Here is an 18,016-nt window from a genome sequence, read left to right as displayed (position 1 = left end):
GTGCATAAAAATAAACCAGAAAGGTAGATGAAAAAACAAAAATACCAGCAAAGGAGAAAAAAAAGGCTATTCCCTTAAAAAAAAGGAAACATTAATACTAAAGCTTTTCCTTTAAAATAAAAAGCAAGCGTGGAGATTGGACTTCCAAAGAAAAAAAAGAAAAAACAAAGAGAAGCTCCAACAAAGCCAAAGATCCAAATAGCTATTGCAAAAAAAAAAAAAAATTGAAATAAAATAAAGTTGGTGAGGAGGGATAGCACAACTTAGAAAAAGTAAAAAGACCACATTGCACTTTGTTTAATTATCCAAGGCTCTTATTATAACTCTCTTCTCCAAAAACTTATCACCTTTTCTCCCCCTAAGTTTCAACACCAGACTCCAGCTGTTGCTAGAAACCCAGAAGAGCACCTGCAATAATACTCTCCCATGCTCTTCCCTCTATCTTATCAAATAGCAATGTCCTTGAAAAAAGTCTCAGTTCTTTCTTTCTCAGCTTTGTCTGGTCACAGGAGAAATAGAATATTTCCAAGCCTCTAGTCGGCAGTGCTACAAAGTTTCTTTGCTTGCACTTTCCCCCTCCTTTTCCAAGCAAAATAAAATAAGAATTAATAAAAAAAAAAGAAAAAGATATTTTAAAAAAAGAAATAACTAAAAAAAAATCGAAGAAAAAGAAATAAAAAAAAGAAAAAAAAGAAAGTAACCTCTCTGATATTTACTTTCATTTAGTAGAACAATTGCTTCTCTTGTAATGATTGTCTTTCCCACTTCTTCACCTGTACCATCACATTTGAACGTTCAGTTGATTCAGGCAAAACAGAGCATTACAACTTGGTAATAATTATCAATATGCAATATCTTAAATTACATATATTCCTTCTGTATCATTACAATAAGCTTGGCTTATTCTTATTTTATTCTAATTCATTTCAGAGTCCTAAATTTCTTGAAAGAGACATCTTAAATACAGTTCACATTTTAACTAAAACCTCCTGTTCTGATCCTTCAATATGGATTTCTTTTAGCTGAGATTTCTATTTTTCACCTGCTTATCTCACTCATAAGATTTTGGTATAAATAAATCTTATTTTTCATTCTGTTTTCCCATGTATTTCTTCAAGATCACAGAGAGTAAATGAAAGCTGCACCACCCTTTTCATTAGTAGTGCTAGGAGTTGTTCAACAAGAACTCTCATTATTTCTTGAAATAAAGGGACAAGCAAAAAAAATGTAATATTATTAAAATGTGTCAGTGTTTTACCTTTTCACCGTTTCTGTATTTTCCCCACTTTCTTAACATCTTCAGCCATTTATCCACTCTTTCAATTTCCTGAGCTTTTTGCTATAAAAGAGTTTTAAAAACGAAGGAGAATTTAGGAAGAAAAGAAAGATGGAAATATAATATCCAGATTAATAGAGTATGGACTCATGGTTTTTATAACAGTAGTTTTATAATGGACATCTAAAGAATTATTCGATTTCATTTATTCTTTATTCTAAAAAAGTAGCTATTTAGTTTATAGTTTTTATTGATTCATTATCTTGAGCCTTGTCTTAAATGAAAACTGTACACTGTTGATCAACTAGAGAGTGCCATATTATTGGGCTCTGAAACCATAGCTCTGAAGAGCAAAAAGGAGTAAATGAGAGACCACAGTAATGCATGAGGCATATCGACCAGTTGTTTCCATCAATTAGTTTATAGCTTATAGAACTTACCTTTTCTTCCAGAGCACTGTGAATTGGTAACTCATGCTCACTGAAAAAAGTAAAAGAAAACGTCAGATTGAACTAATGTATGATATAAGAATGCATAAGGAAAGGCAAGAAAGAGAACTGAAGTTTTGCCCAAAAGAGATGGTCGAAGATTAACTGATATATTAGCTGGTATTTTTTCTTTAACTTGGGTCTTTAATTAAATTCAGAACAAACACCTAAATCAGTAACATATGAAAAAAGCAATATATAACATATTTATAATAATACAATATAAAACATTAGCGATCTAGTCTGATGTAGAACTCAGGAGTTTCTGAGTTCTAATCCTGCCTTAAGACATGAAAGCCACCTAGGTGACTTTGGGCCAATCATTTTTTCTCTCAACCCAACCCAAGCCAGAGGGTTGCTGTTGGGGGGGAAATGGAAGGCAGGAATATGATATATTTAAAAAAAGGAAGGTTAAACATGTCTTTTATGAGGTCCTGTTTTCAATGGATAAAAATGTTGAAGTATGCTCAAGCAACAAACATTTACTTCCTCTCCAAAATCCTCAAAATATGTGTTCTAGTGGCTCAATCATGGGATACATGAGGTTTGTGGAGCAAGGGGAAAGAGATAATACACAAGCTGTTGTGCTGAGGCAAACAGTTCTTCCAGCAAGAGGTTTAAACTGGATTATACTCTATAGCGGTATAATTTCAACAACAAGGGTCACCAAATGAAAAGATTGAGATATTTCCAAATGCAAAAACCCACATCTCTTCAAAAAGATCACCAGAGAAATCTGGAACATTTCTGAATGCCCTTGAAGGGTTTTTCATGGTTTCAGGAATTCTGATTATGCCAGCAATTTTTAACATGTCTGCATGCTTAATTCTGCAAGATCAAGCTTTGTCAGAACTTTTTTAGGATATGATGGCTGAAACTCTTATATACAAGATTACAACTGACTTGCTCATAAATAAGTACATTCAAGTAAGTACATTCATGGCAATGATAAGTGAAGAACGATCTAAGGCATGGAGTAGCCTCAAAACAACCATGTCAATGAAACATACTTTGTTTTAGCAAAGTATTAAGGGGATCACAAAAGAACTTACTGCAAAAACCCAAATCTGTCTGTAACTTTGTAAAGAGCAAAGTCAGCATCTTCCCATGGATCAATCTGAGTTCCATCTTGCCTTCCCTGAACAAAAAGGAAAGTAGCACAATGAAGCTCCCTGTAAAAGAGCCTAACAGTATAAAGTTTTGTCATACTGGTATTGTTTTAAAAAGCTATATATAGTAACATGAACAGTATGAATATGAATAGTATGAATGTAGGTGTATATATATGGACTTATATGTATAGATATGTATATGTACATATATGTATATATGTTTATACAGTATATATAAAAACAATTACCAGTTCTGATAGATTTTAACACATGTGAAATTGGTCCTTAGATAGATAGATAGATAGATAGATAGATAGATAGATAGATAGATAGATAGATAGACAGACAGACAGACAGACAGACAGACAGACACAGACTTGTACATAATCAGGTGATATGTGATACAATTTATTTTTGCACAGTGGCATTACTGCATCATGGGAGAGTACACTACATAAAATGCTTTCTGGTCACATGCCTGCAGATTTGCAACATGCAATCCTTCACCAGTACCTTTCACTATAAAGCTGGGAATGATCTTTTAAATTTAAATCTTTCAAAGTTACACTTTCATGCCTCCATATATAGACAGCCCCCAAACAAATCATTTTTTGCAAACTGGCTTTTTCAATAGACCGCTACTAATAAAACATTGCATGCTTGCCTCAATGGACAGAAACAGCTGTCATAAAAGCAGTTTCAAGGAATGATCCCTATTGTCACTGCGTTATCAATTACATTCTTATGAACAGCTGGATGGGCAGCTAAATACTGAGGATCCCGCTTGGGACATATGGTCAAGCTCCCTAAAATTGTTCATTAGAATTAGCAAATTAATGGACAAAATAAATCCTATACCTTCTCATACTTATCAATGATTTCTGCCCTTTCTTCTGCTATTAAAGCATCTATATCTTTCTTCATGTCAAAAGCTGCAAGAAAAACAAATATTGAGCAAAATATAGACAATATGCAATTGGGTTTGTTTGGGAGGTAATAGGGGTTATTTTTGGTAAAAATAATCATATAACAACCATAGTATAACCAGCGTTTTTGAATGGTCATCTTTGTAGGAATGCACAATTAACATCAGACATAAATACCAATTTCAATTATTTTATTTTAATTATTTTAAATATGCTAATTCTGCTACACAGTATATCATTCCAGATTAATTCTGGGCCGCAATTCACAGTGGATGGTATAATTTTGTTAACCTAAGCCTCTATCTATGCTCAGAGGGGCTTGCTTTCAGGTAAAAGGTTAGCAGAAGATTAAAACTAACCTCTAACAGGTATCCGTTTCAGAAAAGCCTGGAGTAAGTGTGTTAAAATCCTTCCTGTGGAGATCTAGGCTTAAAGAAGCTCTTCTAAATGCCAACTTTCTTAGACTACATCAAATCTTTCTAATTTGATAGGCTTCTAGAGAACTATTCCTATTTCCAATTTCATACTGCATGTTACTGATACATTTTTAAATGGATCTATTTCATACCGAATTTAATTGTTTCTAAACTGTTTCAGGAACCTGCAAAAGACCATGAGAATACAAGCTATTTTGACCTCATGTGGAAACAATCACAGAGGAAGGGGGTTCCCACAGAAAATAGAAAATTTCCCACAATTTTGCTCTACATTGGGTTCAGAAGATAAGCAGAGTGGTTCTTCATCAGTACTTGAATAGGAGACCTCCAGAGAATACCAAGGCAATAAGCTAAGCTGGAAAATTGAAAAATACTTCTGCAAGAAAGTAATAGCGAACAATTTCCATATTGCTGCCAAAAAACCCTAAGTGGACATAGTTACTCAAATTCAGTTTGAAGACTTAACCTTACCAGAGGCCAGGAGGATCATACTCTAGCTTAATAATTATCCCCTATTTGTCAGTCACATTTATTTTGTCCTGTCCAAACATAATTTTATATCAAAATCCTAGAGAAAATAAAATAAATGAACTTTGCACACCAAAAGATGATAGCTCTTACCTAAGATGACTGGTATGTCTTACACTGCACCTGGTGAGGCTATGGATGGCCTCTCCCTCTTGATGCTACCCAACAGGAAACATTCCAAATGCACAACATGTGCCTTCAAAACTGCTCCTCCGTTTGCTGCTGATGGTTTCAAGCAGTCTTTAGTTTGGTCATTCCCACTCTTTATCATACATTCCACAGGCTTGAAATCTTGTCTTCATTTGGTTTCTCTACAACAGGATAAGACATTGGTCAGTTGAAATAAATACTTCTGGAGAGTCATCCAAATATGACATGCTGAACGGCAAGGCTTCACACACACCCCACACCTCCTACCAACAAACAGCTGATTTTGCTGCCAAAGCCAACTCTTTGGTGCAGATTCCCCAGATTCAAACAGAAGCAATTAAGAATGACCCAAGATGACTCTCAGATAATCATGGACCTGTATGGGAAGAGGATCTTGATGGATGCAATTCATGGTGGGAGAGGCCAGAGAATTGGGTCTCCATCTTTTCCTTTTGGCTGCTTGCTAGTCTTAAGCATGCTTCAATTTTAACTACATGTTTTCAAAGTTTTAACTATACCTTTACTTTTATCTTGATTCTAATTTTTAAATATTGACTGGTCACATGCTGATCTATTTCCCCTTGCTGAATTTTAACATGATTTTTTTGGTGTGTTTTTTCCTGCTTTATTTTGTTGTTGTTGCAAAGCACTTACTCTTTCTTCATATGGAAAGTTGATGGCGATTTCCTGAGTAGTGAAATCTAATTTGATTTACATTTTCACCTGACTTTTACCACAGGTACACCACATTTTATTAATTTTTACAAGCCCTGGTCATTGTTTTCTTAATTTTTGATGGAATCTTCCCTTTTTTCCCATCAATTTTTATTGTGGGAAACATTATCTTAATATTTAAAAGTAAAAAATCCTAGTAGTTCCTCTTTGAGTCTGGGGAGTACGCTGCCAAAAAGCCAGTCTTAATGGCGACATTAAGCAATTTGTCGGCAGAGGAGAAAAATCACTCTGCTGCTCAACACCATCCTTAGAGGACTAAAATTAATTTGTTTATTAAATTAAATATATGTATTTTGCTAATTTTCTGCAACACTGGAATTCAGAAAGTAATTAACTTTCTACAATATGAAATGACAAATCGTTATTAAGTACCAATTCTTTTTGACCACATTAGAATCATAAATATAGAAATCAGAAGATACTATACGATAGAATTGCATGCTAAGATAGTCAGACAAATCAGGAAGTAGAAATGTAATTCAGAAAAAAGAAGAGCATAGGACAAAAAAATTGACCACACCTATATTCCTTGCCAGACAATTTTCTCTCTAACTTATATTTCAGTAATAAAACTGAAGTCAGCTAAAAGGAGGAGACTTGGACGAGCAGTTCTGAATTCCAATCACTTTTTTTTTTCATTTTTACTTGCACCAATTCACCCACCAGTGATCTTTTAGTTGGCAGTGCAGTGCTTAACTGATTGTGAAAAAATGTAATAGAAGTTGGATCTAATTAGTTCTCGAATGGGAGACCAACAGAAAATCCCAAGGCTACAGAATGAGTGGGGGAGTTGAAGAAATAGTTCGTAAGAATGTGGCAGCAAATAAGTTCAATGTTGTTGCCGATAAAACTACGTGGTCACACCAGTGAAGTAACCAGGACTCAAAGGCAACACAAAGGAGCTTTTATGGATACACACTGACAAGATTACATTTTAGTATCTCACAATATTCTGATTATAATTTATATAATTTCATTCCAAATTAGTACCTTCTATTTGTACCAGACTCAATCTTCCACCAGACCTATGTAGCCTAGCTAGCGAAGATAGAAGCATTTGGCAGACAATTGTTGACTTGACAAATCTGATTTATATTATAGGTCTATAAAAAGGTTTTGCTCCCTTATAGATTTTCTGAAAGTTTTCCAATATGAATCTTATGAGAGCTGCATAGAAATTCTACTTATCTGCTATAATATCAGTAGGATACATTCAGGAAATCCAAATGGGAAACATACAATTCTTTTCTCCAGCTGCTGGAGATTGCTCAAAGCAATTTTCTAATCATCAACAGAAAGCCAATATTCAACTCTTAAAGTGGAAAGTTGGGTAAAAAGTTAACTATTCACCTTAAAATATTTTGAATAGTATATTCACCATCAGTACCAAATTGTTCATCCCAAACATTTATTTGGTTTGAAAATCCTGAACCACCATCCATCGCCTCAGGTATGAGTTGTAGTAAAATAAGAATAAAACCATTCTACAGCTTAAAGAAAGAAGCAGTTGCACTTTATTGTTGGAACAAGGAAATGCCTACAGTGTTCTCTTGTCAAATAATAAAGTGGCATCCAAATTTAACAGAATAACAGGGAAAAAATGGAGGGGACCTTGACAGTCTTCTATCTATCTATCTATCTATCTATCTATCTATCTATCTATCTATCTATCTATTTATTTATTTATTTTTGTCAATTTCTTACAAAATAATAGGTATAAGTAAAAACAAAGTTATGAATAGATGGATACATATAAGAAAAATAAAAGAAATAAAAGAAACAATAGGACATGGACAGTAGGCACATTGGTGTGCTTATGCACGTCCCCTACAGACCTCTCAGGAAAGGGCTGAGGTCAATAGTAGACAGTCTAAGGTTAAAGGTTTTGGGGTTTGGGGAAGAAACCACAAAGTCAGGTAGAGTATTCCAGACATTGACCACTCTGTTGCTGAAGTCGTGTTTCCTGCAATCAAGTTTGGTCCGATTAACCTTGAGTTTGTATCTATTGTTTGCACTTGTGTTGTTATGGTTGAAGCTGAAGTATTCATTGACAGGTAGGACATTGCAATGTATGATTTTATATACTATACTTAGATCGGACCAAAGGTGGCGTTGTTCTAGGTTTTCTAGGTCTCAAATTTTGAGTCTGGTGGCATAAGGTATTCTGCAACGAGTAGAGGAGTGGAGAACTCTTCTTGTGAAATATTTCTGGACTTTCTCAACTGTGTTAATATCAGATACGTAATGTGGGTTCCAGACTGGTGAACTGTATTCGAGTATTGGTCTAGCAAATGTTTTGTATGGTCTAGTTATTAGTGTAATATTACCAGAGAAAAAGCTACGTAAGATTAGGTTAACAATTCTTAACACCTTTTTGGCTATGTAGTTACAGGGGGCTCTAGCACTTAGATCATTAGAGATGAGTACTCCAAGATCCTTGACAGAGTTTGGATTGTCAACAAGGTCTTGACTATTCAGCCAATATTTTATTTTCTGATATATATTTTTTTGCCAATATGTAGGACAGAGGATTTATTTGTTGAGATTTAAGTTGCCATTTGTTTGACCATTCTGATACATAGTCAAGGTCTTTTTGAAGAGTAGCAATATTGTCTGTGGTGTTGAATAGCTTTACATCGTTAGCGAAGAAAACACCGTCGTGTCATCGTTGCAGTATTTACCATTAAGTCCTTTCAGGGGTGGGATCGACCTCGAGTCTTTTAGTTTGTTGTTTACAAAACTGTAGAAAGCACGGGTAGAATTGGTGTGTACAAGTCCAACTCCCTGCTCAAGCAGGAAATCCCATACCATTTCAGACAAATGATTGTCTAAAGCCCTCCACAACTTATTAGCACTATTAATGAATAGCATTAAAAACTGCAACAACTTAAACTACTATCATCAACCTAGATTGCACTGAAGACAGATAGCTGTCCTCTAGACATTATTACAGGCTGAGTTGGAGATCTTAGGATCAATACGATCTTTAGCTTAAGCTTTAACATACACACACACAAACACACACACTGCCTCCAGAAGCTAGGATGCACTCATCTCCTTTTTTTTTTTTTTTTGCAGCTTTACAATCAGCAGTAATTAGCACTTCATCTGAGACCTACAGTACCTAAGAAAATAACCTCAAGGTATTTTGAACTTAAAGGACTTTGGAAGAGTTAGGCGGCGTATTTAGTCCAGTCCTAAAACAGGCAGCAGAGATGATCTCTTTGGAATTTCTACCACAAGGAGACCACCAAGGAGTTTATTTTTTCAGTTGCTTATTTAGGGAGTAACAAGAGCAAAGATGCTCTGTCCTTTTCCAGGCTAATATAATAAGAAGAGATTCAAACTGCTTCAAATTTATGGCATTATGAAATTAAATTTATTAGGTTATCCGTTGGACCACTTAATAATAGTCCTATGAGTTAGTTCTGAGATATATCTCCTGAGGAAGATTCTTGCATCTGTTTGTCCCACTACTTGTAAGTTGGATCCCTATCAGAGGCTTATTTTATACTTACCATTGCATTTGGCTCATTTTAACAACTACTCAGCAGTGTTGACGTGCTTGAGAGAGCTACATTGACAGCTCTGCTCCTCCATCCTGAGTGCTACCAAAAGATGCTACTGTACTTGTGAGACTTTTATTTGATTATTAGGAATTATATTATAGGGACTTCTGGTTTGGGTCTCTTCAGCGACAGACCGAAATCCGCGATCGTGCACGGTTGCGATCTGTGCTCACCGCTGGAGCACCCCAATCCTTTGGATTCGGGGCTGAAGCCACCTTGTAGAGGTGGTGAAGATGGGGGAGATTGTTATCCAAGTGGAGCGGAGACGCATCTCTCCTCCTTGGCTGGTCTAAATTCCCTTCCCCGAAGGCGGTTGCAATGGTGGTCAGAAATGGCCACCTCAAAGGAGAACCCAACTGGATAAGATTGTGCAGGAGGAAGACAAAGGGGAAAGCAGGACAGACCAGGCTAAACAACAGAGAACATCTAAGCATGGTACCCTGAATCTAAAAGTACCTAGAGGGATACTTCTGAAAGAAGATCTTTAAGCGGCGAAGGAAAGAGAAAAGGAGGTTAAAAACCCTTTTTTTACCTTTATATTGACAATTACAAATGGTATGGAAAGAAATAGATTAATATCTATTTTGACATTAATAGGCAACCTTAAGCTGAAATCTAAGTGTCAAAAGAAGAATAAAGATGTTTTCTTGGTCATTTTAAAGCCCTAAAAAGGAGAAGAGTGGAGGCAAAAGGGTGGGACTAGGAATAATGGAAAAATGGAGTGCCACCTGGAAAAATAAACAGGATTAACAGTGAAACTTTGAAAAGACTCCTGAGGATACATTGTAACTGAAATCTTATTAAAAGATACAGTAACCCACAGAAAAGAAAAGTACAGGAAAGAAACAGGAACAGTCTGGGATCATTTGGTGATTTAAAAAAAAAGTTTTTGGCATTGGTTTTTTTCTTTCTTTTTCTGTTTTTACTTAAAGTCAATTGGGTGGTTGTTCAAAAGTGTTTAAAATGGCACCACTCCTGGAGGAACTGAAGATGAGTCTTAAAAAACAGAAAGAAGATGCAGAAAGGGGAGGAAGATTCTTTGGTTTCGTATTTGAATTGTTTGAAATGGAGATCCTGAACTATGAAAAGCAAAAGGAAAAGCTTCAAGAGCAAGAAGAATGGCGGGACAAAGAAGAAGCCATTTTCAATGATCAAATAATGCAAAGTGTGGTAATAAGGGGGAAAAGGGGGAAAGGAGTTAAAAGTTTGAGATCAAAGGGAACAGCCAAAAAGAAAAATAGTCTGAAAAAGAAGTATAACAGCAAGGAGAAGCAGAAAAGAAAACTACAGAAGGGAAAATTAGAGAGAAGGGTATAAAAAAAGGGATGAGAAAAAGGGGGGGAAGATAGAAAGGGAAAGAACTTATGAGGGACAAAAACAGGAAATAAAGAAAAAGAGGAAACGTACTAGGATTAAAGGTATTTGCTCAGCTAGAAAATACAGAAACAATGGTTAAACTTAGTTAAAACTGAGGATTCTGCAAAGGTACAAAAGATAGTGTTGTGACAGTAGAATACTGTAATGAGCTAGAAATGAAATAAGTAAATAATGTATGAGATAAAACTGTATTGTTATGTAATAATATGTTTATTTATAATTAATGCAATAATAAAGAAGAGAGGGAAACATTGCAATTGTATCTAAAGATTGATAAAATATTGAAAAGAATTGTGAAAGATTTATAAGGAAATTTATACCAGTTATTAGAATGAATTTGAATAATTATTTTGCTTATTAATAGTAAATAATTTATAAGATAAAACTGTATGACTATCCAATGGTATGCTTATTAACAGTTAAGTAATAATGAAGAAGTGAGGGAAACATTTCAATTATTCTCAGATTGATAGATATTGAAAAGAAACGTGAAAGATTTACAAGCTTCATACCAGTACTAGAATGATTTTGAATAACTATTTTGTTTACGTGTGTGTGTGTGTGTGTGTGTGTATGTATGTATGTATATGTTGCTTTTGCTATGTTTTTAGAATTTTTCTTTTTACATTTTCAAGGGGAAGTACCAAGCAGAGTCTGAATGATGAGATTTACATGATATAAAATAGATATTGGAAATTTGAATGTTATAATTTTAGAATGCACAAATTCAATGTTTAATGAGATTTCATATGATAATAACAATAAGATTTAAAGGTGTTGCACTTTGATTGGCAATCATAGGGGGAATTTTGCTTCTTAAGAATGTTGGAAGAGAACATATAAAATTGTAAACAAGACAGACGAAAGTATAAGTATAATGAATAAAAAGATATAGAAATTTAGGTAAAAGAAATACAATTGAATAAGAAGAAAATGAGATTACCATAAAAGAAAATTAAGAGAAGTAAAGGGAGAAATAGTGAGAAGTTGGAAAAAGAGTAATAAGATACGAAGTTGAATACATCAGATGAATATGCATATGAAATTGTGTCTGTATGGAAATGTGATAACCCGGAACGATGCTGTACTCAAATAAGATGTCTTATTTGTTTTGTTGAGAAAGTCCAGAAATATTTCACAAGAGTTCTCCACTCCTCTACTCATTGCAGAATATCTTATGCCACCAGACTTGAAATTCTAGACCTAGACAACCTAGAACTACACCAGTCCGATCTAAGTACAGTATATAAAATCATACATTGCAATGTCCTACCTGTCAATGAATACTTCAGCTTCAACCATAACAATACAAGAGCACACAATAGATACAAACTCAAGGTAAACTGCACCAAACTTGATTGCAGCAAATACGACTTCAGCAACAGAGTGGTCAATGTCTGGAATACTCTACCTGACTCTGTGGTTTCTTCCCCAAACCCCCAAAACTTTAACCTTAGACTGTCTACTATTGACCTCAGCCCTTTCCTAAGAGGTCTGTAGGGGGCATGCATAAGTGCACCAACGTGCCTACCGTCCCCGTGCTATTGTTTATTTTTATTTTTCTTATATGTATCCATTTCATGTATTCATAACTATGTTTATACTTATACCTATTATCTTGTAAATGACTGACAAATTAAATAAATAAATAAATAAAAATGTTATATAAGTTTCTAATAGCTAGGATTGCCTCTATTAGGTATTATGGTCAGGTGTGGCTTTGGAGACCACAGAAGGGATTCAGGGGCTGCGTGTGCCCTTGGGCCTCAATTTAGCCACAGTTGCCCGAGAAGTGAAATATAACAAGAAAACTAGGTCACACATTGGAGTTTGCAAAAAAGCACATAAAGGACTCTCAGACTCTGAGGAACAAACTCTAAGTGGGCTTTCCTGTGTTTTGCACTGAGGAGAGGCTTCCATCTAGCCACTCTGCCCTAAAGCTCAGATCGATGGAGGGCTGCCGTGATGGTTGTCCTTTTGGAATCTGTCCCATCTCCACACAGGATCTCTGGAGCTCAGAGAATGGCCATCAGGTTCTTGGTCACTGCTCTTACTAAGGCCCTTCTCCCCTGATTGCTCAGTTTGACTGAGCAAACAGGATTTGGAAGAGTCCTGACTGCACCAAACTTCATCCATTTGAGAATCATGGAGGCCACTATGCTATTAGGAACCTTCAAGTGCAGCAGAAATTCTACTGTAGCCTTCCCCAGATCTGTGCCTTGCAGTAATCCTGTCTCTGAGCTCTGCAGGCAGTTCCTTTGACCTCATGGCTTTTGCTCTGCTACAGTGTGCATTGTCGGCTGTGATGCCTTCTATAGAGAAGTTGTGCCTTTCCAAATCATATCCAATCAATTTACCACAAATCAACTCCATTCAAGGTATAGGAACATGCCAGCACCAATCAAGAGAAATGGGAGGCCACCAGAGCTAAACTTCATGTGTTACTGCAAAGGGTCTGAATACTTATGCCAATGTGATATGTCAGTTTTTTCTATTTAATAAATTTACAGACATTTCAAAAAAATCTGTTTTCACTTTGTCATTATGGGGTACTGGGTATAGATTAATGAGAAAAAAATTAATTTCAACAACTGTAATTGCAGGCTGCAGCGTAACAAAATTGACAAAAGTGAAGGGGGTCTGAATACTTTCTGAATGCACTGTGTATGTATGTATGTATGTGTTTATTCACACACATACATAAATCACAGTCCATTTTGCATACATTGCAGAAAAAAAAGAGTCTTGAGAGTTAACAAGGTTGATACTGTATCAAGGATCATAGGAAAAATCGTTATGTTAGATGCTGTTTTATTCAGCTCATGCCAACTGGCCAGGAAAGAAGATAAGTTGAACAAATAAAATATATAATACTGTATATTTTAAAGTAGCTCTTCTGTTTTGAAACAGAGGATGACTACCCCTCTTTCTCTTCATATTATTATTAGAATACATGCCAGGTTCTAATTGCCTTCATCATTTTGAAAGAAACGCTGATAAGGACAGACCGCAGGATAGAAGAAATGAACAACAGAGGTGGATGCAATATACCACTCAGACAGGCAACCAATCCGGGTCACACATAGCCAAGAGATGAGACAGATCAATCAAAATAAAGACAGCACCATTCCCAACAATCAATTAATTTATACTTCCCAGGAAGCATTCATATTTCACCAATCAATACTCTTGAATTCAAATTTTATACAGATTACAAATACTTGCAAGGCAACCCTCACTTCTGAACCAATGCAATCAGGAAGCCTTGCTCGATTATAGAATAAAATATCTGCGGAAAACTTGAAACCTAGAGTATAACTAAAGTAAGATTGTATAACCAACTTGGGCTATTCTACAGTGTTCCAAGAAATCCACAGTGCTTACTTTTTTCACTAAACAATCTCACCAGAAATATGGATGGTAAGCACTATATGCAATGTCAAAGCTGATGCAATAAGGCTGTAAATCAAGTAAGGCTTATTGTTTATGTAAAACATTTTATGGCATTTTCAATTCTCTCAGTGGGTCAATGTAGTACATATTGCAATACTTGAGAAAACTGCTCAAATTAAAAGGGTCAGAAGGATTCCAACATCTTGACTGCTGTTGTTATACAAAGGAGGAGGAATAATAGTTTGGCCAAAACATTGAGACTGGAAGATGGATTTAATCAACCGTCGTCCCACCTTTTCCTTTATAATTAAGCACATAGAAAAATACTATCTTCATAAAAAGAAATTCCAATTTTGAAACATAGGGAAAATATGCATCTTACAGCCTGGAAACTAAGCAACATTCTTCTTGATCACATTTAAGCTAGCACTCCCACCCGGCTCTGTTTTACTAATCAAATAAAATTAGCCCCTTTCAAACTAGAAGGCAATAGTTTGTAATGTACTAGAACTATCTGAATGCCCATCCCAGCTGCACCCAAGATGTTATTCTTAAATTAAACATCAAAATACATTTTTTAGTTGCAGAGAGCTAACTAAAAGTGCTGTCCATTTCGAAGACTAGGGAAAGGAAAGGAAATTGCCTTTCTCTTTGCTGTTCTCCTGAACTACTTTAGAAAAATTGCTTATTGAAGAATTTCCAGGGGCAAAACGATCACCTGGCTTATATCTGTAATTCAGGGAGGTTAATTAGTATTTCTAATTGCTGCCAACCTTCAAGAACTTCTGTTTCTAAATTAATAACAGCAAAGAGGCTTACTGACTTTGCCAACTGCTATGCATCTCAAGACAGATCTAGAACTATCTTCCTCTACTCTGGGAGCCAGCTAACTTACTGTGTCTTATGGGCCTTGTTTAGGGTGACATGACTCCGCCTCCCCTCAGGAAAGTAGGATTTGGAGGTTCACTTTCAAGGCCATACAGAAGAATTTGCAGAGCATCTGATGAACAAAATTGCTCAGATTCATTCCAAACTGGATTATATAGGGCCTGTAGAAGTGGCCTGGGCATAGTCTTGCCTTATTATCAGGGAAAGCTTTGGTCCGGTTGGACCTGAGGAGGAAGACAAGGTCCTAGGGTCTGTAAGCTCAGATTTCCTGAAGTTTCTGAGAAAACTTTTTTTTTTTTTTTGCATTTCTTCTTAAGGTGAAACTGACAAACAGTTCATCAGCTTAGCTTTCCAACTCCCAATGCAAGATCCACAATATGGCCATGGCACACATTACAAACTCAAGGTAAACCACACCAAACTTGGTTGCAGGAAATACGACTTCAGCAACAGAGTGGTCAATGTCTGGAATACTCTACCTGACTCTGGTTTCTTCCCCAAACCCCAAAAACTTTAACCTTAGACTGTCTACTATTGACCTCACCCCTTTCCTAAGGGGTCTGTAGGGGGCGTGCATAAGCGCACCAACGTGCCTACCGTCCCTGTCCTATTGTTTCTTTTTATTTTTCTTATATGTATCCATTTCATGTATTCATAACTATGTTATACTTATACCTGTTATCTTATAATCGCTTGACAAAATAAAAAATTAAAAATTAAAAAAAAATAAACATTTCCATAAACGCTTTTTTAAAATCAATGTAAAGTCTAAGAAAGGTTTCAGTACACTATGAAAGTTTCTACAGCAGAACTGTTTCTAACCTGTCTTTATCTTAATAACTTCTGTAGACATTAGGATGTTAAGAGCATAAAAGGAACATCATCAGCCAATCAGTGCAGCCCACCATACAAAGAACATTATTAGTCAGTTGGTGAAACCACCACAAGCTGGCTAACAGTGCAAAAACTAATCCAATCAGTGTCTCTGTCTCTAGGGTCATCATGATTATCAGAGCACTTAGCCTCACTTTTACTGAAGTAAAATAAAGTGAACTATGTTTCCCCATATTGATTGTTTAAAAAGCAAAGATAACAAAAAAGTGTGAACCGTTACTATGAAAAAAGTCATTCCAGATGAAAAGCTGAAGACCCTACAGCCAGATGGAGCGAAGCAAGACTTCTCGCCAATGGAAAAATGATACCCCTCTGCAAGAAAACTATAGGGTTGACAGAGATAAAATTGTGAAGGAAAAGAAAAGAAAGATTTCTCTGAAACATTGATGATTTGATGGAAACACTGAGATTTGGAGCTTGTTGTGGAACGGTCCAAAAAGCCTCTATGAAAGTACTATCAGAAGACGAGTTTTTTTTTAAAAAAAATGTCTTTACATCTATGGCACCCAAGTGAAACCAGTGCTATAATCTGGTACAGTTGCTGCCACAGCTGTTCTATTTGGCTATTCTGTTTCTGTCTATTGGGAATAAATGAGAAGCCTGTAATTGCAGGGTGTTTTCCTTTTCTTAGGAGATGGTATTTGATGCTGCAGGATTGCCTTCACTCCTTCTCTTCTCCTTCTCTGTTTCTTTCTGTTCCATCTGCAGCTTCAGTTTTGTAGTCACATGGAGACATAATGAATTTCAATTCTTACCATGAGCACCAGGAAGGAGCAGAGTAGCGTGACAGCACCTTAGCAGACAATTGCTCTATTGCCATTTAACATCAGTTAAATCAATTTCCACATCAATCCTGTGGAAATATGTTATGCTGAAAATAGCGTCTGGCCCAAGGTTCACCCAATGAAGCCCATGCTCTGAAACCAGGTTTCACCATCTGACTTTCTTACCACTAACGCTATCAACCTTAGATTCTCCCATTTTTCACTCTAATTTTGGTGCTCACAATCCTGTGTATATTTGCACACGTATGTGGTCCTTCAAGCGTCTGATGCAGTGGGATTCTTTTTAAGATATTGCAAGAATATTTGCTGATTTGAGATATTTATCAGTTATAACATGTTTATCTCATGAAAAATGAATAAGCGAAGAACTTTGTTAATTCAGAACTGAAAACCGCTTTTTAACAATTAAGCCTCCATTTATGTGCTGTAGTTTAAATATATTAATCATAAGTGCAAGAATGCAAGGAAATCAAAACTCTATTTGTGAACCCATCTCTAAATTTACTTTCACTACAGAGATCTGGGCTGCTGTAGCTTCCCCTCATTTGTCCTATATCCAGCAATCAACCCCCATTCTTAGACTGCCATGATGCACGTCACAGTATACTTTTCCCATTTCACATACAACCATTTCCTGTAAGCCACAAATATAAGAATAGGGCTCACTTATTAGAAACAAAGTATTATTAGAAATGTTTGAGTTAAAAATACATACTGTAAAGTTCATATTAAGCTCTAAACTTGTTTGGGCTCCTGGAGAAGGCTTGAACATGCAAACTAAGTTTGCAACTTTTCCTTCCCACTGAATGGCAAAATTGTAAGTTGCCAACTTTCAAAATCCTCTATTTCAGAAACCACCTGAGCCTATAGAGTCCAAAAGCAGCAATATGTCAAGCTACTTTCAGTCACAATATTGCAAACCCCGGGAGAAAGAGGTGTCAGCAGGTTTTAACCACTTCTGGAGAACCAGTAGCGGAAATTTTGAGTAGTTCAGAGAACCGGCGGCAGCCTTCCCCCAGGAGTTGGGAGGGAATGGAGATTTTACAGTATCCTTCCCCTGCCATACCCACCAAGCCATACCATGCCCACAGAACCAGTAGTAAAAAAAAGTTTGAATCCCACCACTGCCGGGAGACTAACCTGCAGTTTCTTCTGCCATAGGTTACACAGTGGTACAAGCTGTAAGATGCTGTTCAGTCTGAAAGTCTTTAGTGCAAGTAGTACAGTAATTTTTAAGGCTCCATGGACTTGCAAAATTAAATAGTTCTTAGAATCCTAATCATTGATCGTAAGCTTGTAACACAAAAATAACCCACCTCTTAAGCAAACCATATCCAAACAACATTCCAAAGCCTCAAAATAGACTGCCAATCAGCAGCAGTGAATTTTTTCCAAGTCAGTTAAGCAATTGTTTGACCATCTTTAACATAAACCATAAACTTTTCTCAAGTCATTGGA

General features: G+C 36.0%; 1 protein-coding gene across 1 annotated transcript in view; it reads right to left on the bottom strand.

Moving 5' to 3' along the window:
• The window catches only part of LOC113440319 (uncharacterized), a 92,480-nt gene that overhangs the window by 26,569 nt on the left and 47,895 nt on the right, over positions 1-18,016 (bottom strand). The window contains exons 2-6 of the mRNA XM_026706652.2: positions 4,861-5,078; positions 3,735-3,808; positions 2,817-2,902; positions 1,717-1,756; positions 1,259-1,339 (exon numbers count right to left, since the gene is read on the bottom strand). Coding sequence (XP_026562437.2) covers positions 1,259-1,339; positions 1,717-1,756; positions 2,817-2,902; positions 3,735-3,800 — 273 coding nt within the window. The 5' untranslated portion in view covers positions 3,801-3,808; positions 4,861-5,078. The remainder of the gene's footprint in view (positions 1-1,258; positions 1,340-1,716; positions 1,757-2,816; positions 2,903-3,734; positions 3,809-4,860; positions 5,079-18,016) is intronic.

The sequence above is a fragment of the Pseudonaja textilis genome, chromosome 1, assembly GCF_049901715.1.
Source record: "Pseudonaja textilis isolate UNSWEBS1 chromosome 1, rPseTex1.2, whole genome shotgun sequence".
Taxonomy (NCBI): Eukaryota; Metazoa; Chordata; class Lepidosauria; order Squamata; family Elapidae; genus Pseudonaja; species Pseudonaja textilis.
This window is presented reverse-complemented; position numbering and strand designations above follow the sequence as displayed.